The 10,152-nt window shown below is 27.5% G+C and overlaps 1 protein-coding gene across 1 annotated transcript; it reads right to left on the bottom strand.

Annotated features, from left to right (window-relative positions):
* Positions 1 to 2,685: 2,685 nt before the first annotated feature.
* LOC127080024 (uncharacterized) lies at positions 2,686 to 9,357 on the bottom strand. Its single transcript, XM_051020362.1, has 4 exons — positions 9,212 to 9,357; positions 7,706 to 7,840; positions 4,061 to 4,189; positions 2,686 to 3,039 (listed from the first exon to the last, which is right to left on the bottom strand). Exons 1-4 carry the CDS (start codon positions 9,254 to 9,256, stop codon positions 2,929 to 2,931), a joined length of 420 nt encoding a protein of 139 aa, XP_050876319.1. The 5' UTR covers positions 9,257 to 9,357; the 3' UTR covers positions 2,686 to 2,928.
* Between the last annotated feature and the right edge of the window lie 795 nt (positions 9,358 to 10,152).

The raw sequence follows: 10,152 nt of genomic DNA, 5'->3' as shown, positions 1-10,152 counted from the left end.
TTGTTGTATTTTACCTTATCATTTATTACAACCTGACTCCACTTAAAGTTTTTTCTACGTCATTATCGTTCACGCAATGACTGCATTTTATTCACACGCACATGCATTCACAAAAATTATTTGCACAAGTTACTTTGGAGAATTTTCGAGTTAATCTCATGGACTTTCTAAACTCGTGATTGTTTACCGAAAATACCCTTAAACACCACCATTATCAAACTAAAACTAGATCAACAAAACTCTTGAAAGTGTGTTGCCTATGAATTTTTAATAAGAACTCATGGTAGGAAAAAACTATACTTGCGGTGGTTACAATGTTGTAGACACTGCTAAAATAAGCCAAATGAAGGTAATATGTATGTGATTTGTAAATAATGTGATCCTTTAACCTAACCATTAAGGCATGCACATGTAGCACTTTTGACTTAACGGAATAGTTAGAGTCTTGAAGGTACTTTCTCGGTCGTGACTCTCCGAGGATCTCTCAATACATGGTGAGTTCTCCCACATGCCTAACACATGTTCAATATTGCAAAATATTGTTTATGTCATCTCCATGCACCTTACCTAGTCATAAATGAATTGGATGAGTTCATTGTCACTATGTAGGCTTACGTAGAATATTTATGACGGTGCACAACCCCTAAGGGTAAAATGGTTGAGAAAAGATATCATGACCTAACATGTTAAGTTTTTTCTAATTTGTAAGACAAAGTTTTTTATCATAAAACTATATGTTTTTCACTCCAAACACAAAACCAACCTCAAATTGAAACACAACCCTTATTACTCTCACTCTACTTTCACCTTTACAAACAGAACATTTTAACCCACTTGAATCCTAAAACTATAAACCCATATTTTAGCCTAAAATGAACTCTACTTTGGCACAATTGTGAATCGTCTTAAGTACTCTAAAATAATATTCATATGACCCACATTCGTTTGATATTAATTACCTTAGTTTATGACTTTTCAAATATTTAAAGTTAATTGATTATTGAATAAATTGAATATATCCTTGAAGAAGCAGATCATGTATTAAATAAAAATTAATTTTCAAAATATATATTAAGTGAAGCAATACATGTTATAAAGCTACTATAAATAATACATTTAAAAAAAAAACTTTCACCTAAGTCAACAAAAAATTGAGGTGTAAATTATAAGTGCGCTAGATTTCAATTTTTTTAAAATACTACCTATTCCCTCGGTTATGGTGGCAATGCGAGAAAATGTTATGATCACCCCTACATTAGAAAAAATACTACCTATTCCCTCGGTTATGTTGGGATGAGTTCAAGAGCATACAAATGTCTCAAGATAGGCTCCTTAGTGTATCTTTTCTAGTAATTTCTAAAATATTTTTTTTAAATGGGTGCGTTTTAACAATGTTTGTGTTAGTCAAGAAAAGCATGGATGCAATTTAGAAATGTTGTTGTTATTATCGTTAGAAATATTGAAATTCAACAACATCTATTACATGCATTCTATCCTAACAACATTCAACCTTTTTACAAGCCTGGATTGAAGAAAATATTTTTGGCGATTACAAGAGAATATATTAAATTAAGGAATCAACCTTGATCAAAACATTTTTTTAATCTTGCAATCCATCCAAGAGAATGATTTTATAGTTTTGATTTCATCTCAATGGATTAACCAACCAAGAGAAAAAGTTGTTGATTTTGTAGCTTAGATTTCACCTCGATGAAAAAACCAACTAAGGGAGAAAAGAGTTTTGTTTCCATCACACCATTTGTTACCTCACCCATAAAATTAAGGTTTCAACCAAAGTAAAAAACCTATAGTAGTGGAGCTGTATCATGCATATCCCACATGCTGGGACATTTTCATATTTATAATTGGCAAGTTGAAAAAAAATATAACGACCTTAACCAATGAATGAATAACATCAACTACTTCTCCATGTTGTGACTCCACTTCAACAAGTTTATTATACAAGGACAACAAAGTACAAAAGCACATACCATGAGAAAGTTGCGCACATTTGACAACACTATTAATCAAATAGATCTCATATACTTGAATTTAGCATATATGCATGTTCCTTAATAAATATCATAAGATGAGTATGAATAATATCATAAGGCAAACCCAAAGTTTTATCTTAGCAATCTCATTTCTGAAAATACAAATTCATGTGTGTCCCCCACTATGTTTTCTATCTTGGAATAAGTTCATAATTATTATCTTATGACATTGAACATAAAAACAGAGAATTATTTATTGAGAAGGATTCTCAAGCCCATTCAACTTAAGAAAATCATTTGAATTAAATATTACTTATCAAAGTGTTCATAAATCCAATTTTTTCTCAAATCATCTAAACAAACTTAAGCACCTTACTAAATAAATGAATCCTTCAATCACTCCATGTATGATAATCATATCCTAATGAAATCAATCCTTTTTATAACCTTCTCAACTCCTTAAAATTTCAAGTAAATATAAGTATTTTTTTTAATCTGTATATAATTGTGTAATTGTTTTATAGATGAAAGGAGCAAGATTTCAGAGATTGATATTTTGATTTCCTTTCTTAAAAAAGGAAACCGTCTCCTTATAAAATTTTCAACATAAAATATATTTCAAAAAGAACTCAAAAACACATAAAGTATAAGAAATACAAGTACTATTCAAATTTAAACAAAATATAATATGTGAAAAAAGTCCATAAGTATTGGTATAACATACGCCTTATAATATTATTTAAAAGCACAGTTCAAAACACACAATACATGTAGAAAACCACCACCATATTAAAGCAGCTATGAATTTTGAAGGAAAATAGTATTATTCATTACATCAACCAAACATTAACAAGATCCAACCATATAATGTATATAATAAAATCAAAATAGTTTATTAAAAATGCATGATAACATGTTCTTTAATGTCTCTTGATTACTTGTCATCAAACCAGTGAAGTAAATTGTAGTGAGCTTCTGCAAGAAACTTTTCAACCCGAATTCGATTAATTTCAGCTTCTTCCTTTGCTTTCTTAGAAAGTTTCTTCTGAAAATTTTAAAAACAGACAAAAAATGCTTATAAATAAAAAAAGAATATCTTATTGAAATATATATTTATATTAAGTACATATTAAATCATTTAATAATATTTTTTTATTTGTTTGTTTATAAAATTGTTTTACATAACAATATTTTAATTTGTTTTGTTTTGTTTTTAAAATAAAAATCAAAACAACTATCACTTGCTTAAATATTTTTATAATAAAATATTGTTTTATAATTGTGAAAAAATTTATAATTAAAGTAAAATTAACCAACACATAAAAAGCTACTCAAAATAAATAGGTTTTTCTTATTATAAAGCATATATAATGCTAGACTTAGCATAAACACTTAGAATCACATTATTACAAATTAAAAAAATTGAACTAGCTAGTACTAGTATTTGATAAAATTTGAAATAGTAAAACTTAAAATAATGTTTTAAATATTTGATTGTGTTTGTTTCAAGGTTAAATTACTCAATTTGGAAAGATGTTCCTAGGATTTTTAGTTTAAGAAATTATATCCTTTCTCATGTATTTGGTAAAAGTATAGATTTTTGAAAAATATTTTTAAAAATTATTTAATTTAAAATTATACTAAAGAATACAAATAAATATGAGTGATAGAAGTTATTACTAGTTGAATTTTATTTCTATGAAAATGTTGGATTCAGTCTTTTAAGCATGAGAATAACAATAGAAAAACTCATGTATAAATAGTATTCATTGAAATAAAATATATTTTGAAATAATTTTTAAAAACCTAAAACAAAAAAGAGTGAATGTTGCATTCTCATTTATATGTATCAAGAATAGTATATAAAACTTTAAAACAAACACACTTTTAAAGTTACTTTTAAAAAGAGATTATTTAAAAAGACATTTAATTAGATATTAAATGATTAATTGATGGTTCTTTTTGTTATTCTTAGCATATCTTTCTTAATTTTTGGTACGATAATATATCGTTAGTAATTAACATAAGTATAACATGCCAACATAAGAGTTGAGATTTTATCTTACTTCGACTTCTTCAACATTGATGGTTTCTTTTTCTTTTCTTTTACGCTTTGAAAGTGTTCCATCCTTTTCATAGTTTTCAACTTCTTTGACAGATCCACAAGTCAAATCTTCCTTCTTATAACTATAGGACTGCACCACAATAATTATTTAATCAAATTTCTATTTTTTAATAAAAATAGAAGAGTACATGTTTAAGATATTGATAAAAATAGTTCATAATATTTAAAATTGTTATTCTTAAATTGAATAATCTCATACCTACAACAATTTACAATTAAATGTTAATCATTTTTAATCATATTCTCAATCACATGAATTCACCTCTTATAATAAAATAAAATTAAAATTTATATGGTGTTAATAATTTTTTAAAGTATATATATATATATATATATATATATATATATATATATATATATATATATATATATATATATATATATATATATATATATATATATATATATATATATATATATATATATATATATATATATATATATATATATATATATATATATATATATATATAACACTAAAGGTCCAGATAATGTAGCTACAAATGATCAAACACCACGTAGAGATACCAAGGTATTTAGGAGATCACAAAAATAAATTAAAAATATATAAAAAAAGTTCAACACAAAGTCTCTTGGAGGAAACATACCAATGCCATCAATTTAAAATAAAAATGGATAGAACCACATAAAAATAACTAAATCTCTAAGAACCAACAAGAACATGTTTCCCCAGGAAAGGGGTCAAAACTCTTAAGTTGATATTGGCTCAAGTAGAAGAAGTGATTCTCTAACTAATTATAGAAAGTACAAGATTAACCCACAAACCTTTAATATACCATTTATAAATAAGTGAAAATGCTATTATCCTGCAAGTCCAGCATGTCTATATAAGTTCTTGAAAAATTTCATCATTTTGGAATTTCATAATAGACAAAACAATCAAATGTTCAATCATAACTAGACCACATCCAATCATAGATAGGCCCCTATCAAAATAAAAAACTCTAAAAGATAAGGAAGATCTTTTGGAAGGACAAAAAATCACAAAGAAGTCTTGAAATCCTATAGCACTACATAGCCTCAAGGCTACATGTCTAACTTAAGAGAAAATAACTCTAATGGGCCAGAACATAAGCCAAAGGAAATACCACCACTAGGAAGTAAGACACGTAACTTCACAAGGTCATTTCTTCGTTGGTATCCTATCTTGGAGAAGTTTCCAAGAGAAATACAACATTTTGGAGGGGGTCTAGCTAACCTAGATTAACAGAAATACAAAAAAAAATTCATAGGTGGAAAAATCAATGTTGAGGCCGGTTTCAAGAAGGGAATTTTTAATTGAGGTAATCGAGAAAATAATTTTTTTTCCATGGTGACACCACCATCGATCATTATCTAAGGAAAAAGTAGTTCCTTGAACTAAAAAAAAGGTTAGAGGTCAACACATGCTCCTAGACATAAAGGGCCCGCCTCCACCAAAGATACTAGAACAAAGCACCATTATCCCAAATAACAATATTCCTCACATTCTTCTCTAGTTTGCAAGCGATACTGTAAAGATTAAATAACACATCCTTAATAAGGGTGTGCCTTATCCAATGGTCCTCCCAAAATAAAGTCAGGAACCTGATCCCTACTTTCCTATGTTGACCCTCCATAAACCAATAAAAGGAAGGCCAGACTAAGAATCTATAAGGAAGACAATTACCCCTTAAAGGAGGGGATAACCTGAAACCCATACCTAGTAGAAGGAATATCATGCCACAAATTTATATCCACATATACCGACCTCCACCACCATTTACCTAACAGAGACAAACTCCCCAAGCGAATGTCCAAAACACTTAACCCACATCTCTTCTTAGGGTTACACACATCATATTACTTAACCCAAGGAATATGAGACTCTTCTTTAACCTCACCCAAAGTAACCTTCTTTGAATCAAGAGTATCTTTTTCTAAACCTTGACATGCATTTAAGAAATGACATAAAGAAAATGGAGATCGAATTAAGGAGCGAATTATACATGATCACCCTTCCCTACAGAGTGACGTACCTATGGCTCCAGAAAAGTAGCCACATAGAAAAAAGAATAACTAATGGTTCCCATGTGGTCTCAAGATCAGGATTATCATTCATTAGGAGACCAAGGTACTTGCAAGAGAGGTTTTCAATTTTAATATGAACAAAGTCATTCTCTAGGGGAAAAAAGGTTTAAAATTAATCTTAATTAACATACTTTTAGAAAAATTAACACTGAGACCAGAAGAAATTTCAAACGTCCTAAGGATGACTTTAATAAGATAAAAATTCTTCAACAAAGCTTCTTCCAAAATAAGGGTATTATTAACATACTGGAGATGAGTTATAACTAGATAAGAGGAACCTACCATAAACCTTGAAAATAGATTTAGCTCATACATCTTATTAACAAACCCACAAAACCCTTACACCACAAATAGAAAAAATAAAGCTAAACATTCACCTTGATTTAACCCTCTTTTAGTACTCATCTCTTGGGTCGAGTAATGATTAACTAAGAGAGCATGAATCCCATAAAACACACAAACATGCATCCATCCAATCCATTTGTCATTGAACCCAAGCCAAGAAGACATAGTCTAGAAAAGCCATATCTTAATGAATCATATGAATGCTTAAAATCCACCTTGAAATTAAGGAAATATTTCTTTGATTTCTTTGACAAGTCAATCGATCATTCACTTCGACCACCATATCCATCAAAAGTATCCCTTTGCGAAAAGAATACTAATTTGATAAATTAGTTTGTTTATTACCTTGGATAATATTCCCACTATCACTTTCACAAGAAGTTTGTAGACGGGTCCTAATATAGAGATGCGACAAAAGTCCCCCACACGGTTGAAGTAAACTAAATTTTATATATAATAGAGGGAGGTTGATTAGATCTTCTTGTGAGATGAAGTTACTAAAATCTAGATATCAATGACCACATCCACTCAATGTGGTCCATCACCACAAACCTTTCATGACTATAACACATTAAATTAAAATCCTCCAAAACACACAACACCTTTCCCGAAAGACAAGCTTAACTCTACATAAGGTTTTCCCATATGTTTATCTTATCCAACAAATTACACTTTAAGTAAATATTAACCACGAAGCAAATATAATTCAATGCTCCAAACAAGGCCAACACCAAGGAAACCTATACCAACAAAAGAAAACATAGAAATTTCCTTGGTACTATATCAGATAGACAGAAGGCCACGACTATCCTCAATAGTGGGGTTAACGTTCCACTTATGAAAATAATTACCTCAAAGATAGTGGACCAGGGAAACAAACACATCACTAAACTTAGTCTCTAGAATTGACACAAACTCCAAAGAGTTAGAAGAGATAAACTCCTTAACGTTATGTTTCTTTAGATTACTCCTTAACCCACATACATTAAAAGAACCTAAAAATATTAAACACACATCTTAGACAACCTTTCTACCTTAAAAGGTCTCTACTTTCCAAATCCACTAACCTATAAACTTTATCCTCATCACTTAACATAAGAGAAAGTTAAAATAAAATAAAAATATTAATTTAGTAGGGGATTATTAAAATTTGAAATTAAATACAAATTACCTCATTATTTGGAGTTATGATGATATCACCGTCATATTTATGCTTAGGAACATGAATTTTATCATCACCACCATCATCTTTATTACCTTCACGAGATATCAATGATATCGAATCTGTGTACACTGCTTTTCCTTTCTGTAAATCAAAACACATTAAAGATTATAAAGTTGTTTATATATGACTTTAAAGATTTAAGAAAAATTAAATCAAAAAACTTAATTACAAAACAAAATACATTTTAAATTTTAATTCGACTTATCATGGACAAAGAATCTTATATATTTGTTTAATTATATGAACTAAGAGATATGAATAGTTGATGCTAATGTATAAAAGAAAATCACAAAACAAAAAATATTTATCGGAGGAAAAAGGATGGAAATGAAATATAAAACAAAACGTACCTAAAGTTTAATTTAAAGTGGTTATCCGTATTGAAAATTTCAAACACTATAAAAATAATTTTTTATACATCTACAAAAATCATTTTATGTTTTAAGTTTTATAAATCATTTTATGTTTTAAGTTTTATAAATCATTTTATGTTTTGTAAATCATTTTATGTTTTACAAAAATCATTTTATGTTCTGTAAATCATTTTATGTTTTAAGTTTTATACATCTACAAAAATCAAAGTCAAAGTTATTTTTTATATAAGTAAATTTCAAAAATCAAAATAAATTTCAAACATATAAAAATAAATATTCATAATAAATATATCTTAATCTAAATAATTCATACCATTAGATCTGTAACGTATATAATATATTTGTTTAGTAGTAATTTTAATAATAATGGTTAAAAGTGGTGGTTATCAGGGGATGCATGTTAAAGTAGTGATTGATGGTTGTTAGAGTGGTAATAGTTGACAAGGGTCATAATGTGGTGGTTAGAGTGATGGTTATGGTGATGACTAGTGGCGGTTTAGAGTGCTAGTCAATGGTGGTGGCTGATGGTCATATTGGTGATAAGAGGTGGATGGAATGATCATCAATCATGGTTAGAATGGTCATGAATGATGGTTAGAGCGATGTTTGATGATGGTCAACATAGTGGTAAACGATGGGCAATATGGTGATAGGCAGTGGTCAAATCATGGTTAGTTATGACTAAAGTGGTGGTTTATGATTGTCAGATTATAGGTCATAGGTGGATTGAGTGGTGGTAGGTGATGGTTGCGGTGGTCGGAGGTGGAAGTAGTAGTTGTTATTTGGTTGTGAGATCAATGATGCAAGTGGTTGTTAGAGATGTTTGGTTGTTCTTGGTAGCAGTCGAAGGGATGATTACATTAGTGGTTTTATAGTGGTCGACAATCATTAGTAGTGATGACTTAACTTGAAATATAAACCAAAATTTTAAAAAAAAAAACAAATTTTTTGGTTGAATTTTAGACAAAAACTATTATGAAATTAAGTAAAAAATCATATCAACTTTATTATTGTCAAAAATAAAAATTTCAAAACTCATAACATCTCCTAAAGACCTCTAATAAATTAAAATATCTACCTTTTCTCCAAAAATATCACCATTTGAAGTTGGATATGCTGCCATGGAGCTCTATTTGCAGGAGGAATGTAACTTCAAATTTTATGTTTATAATTCTTTGAAATCAAGATAAAAAAATCACCATCTTATATATAGTAGAATTTTATATTTTAACAATAATTATATATGCTGACAATACAGATATGCATAAATTTATTTTAAAATATGTATTTATGGATGTTTTAATTTTTAATTTTTAATTTTTATATAGTTTGACTGCTATAAATGTACATAAATTTGAAAATAATAAATCCAGTCAAAATATACATAATATATTGTCTTAAAAAAATATATAATGTCTATTTTAAATATATAAAGTATGTATATTTTGACCGAATTATATATATACTATATATATATATATATATATATATATATATATATATATATATATATATATATATATATATATATATATATATATTATATATATATATATATATATATATATATATATATATATATATATATATATATATATATATATATATATATATATATATATATATATATATATATATATATATATATATATATCTATATATATATATATATATATTAAAACTTTTTATATTTTATTTTTATATAATTTGATAGCTATAAATGTACATAAATTTGAAGATAATAAAATCAGTCAAAATATATAGAAAATATTGTCTTAAAAAATATAATGTCTATGTTAAATGTATATAATATTTAAAATAATATTATATATACTTTGACCAAATTAATGTAAAGTTTGACTGGATTTATTGTCTATTTATTTATGTATTTTTGGGTCTGTGATAAGGTGTAACACCTTAAACCCCACATATAATTTCAACGCATAATTTAATAAAAATTACAACTATATAGGGTGTCACTCAAATCAAACATATACTGCTTCGTAACACGGGTTATAA

Source organism: Lathyrus oleraceus, chromosome 5, assembly GCF_024323335.1.
Source record: "Lathyrus oleraceus cultivar Zhongwan6 chromosome 5, CAAS_Psat_ZW6_1.0, whole genome shotgun sequence".
Lineage (NCBI taxonomy): Eukaryota > Viridiplantae > Streptophyta > Magnoliopsida > Fabales > Fabaceae > Lathyrus > Lathyrus oleraceus.
This window is presented reverse-complemented; position numbering and strand designations above follow the sequence as displayed.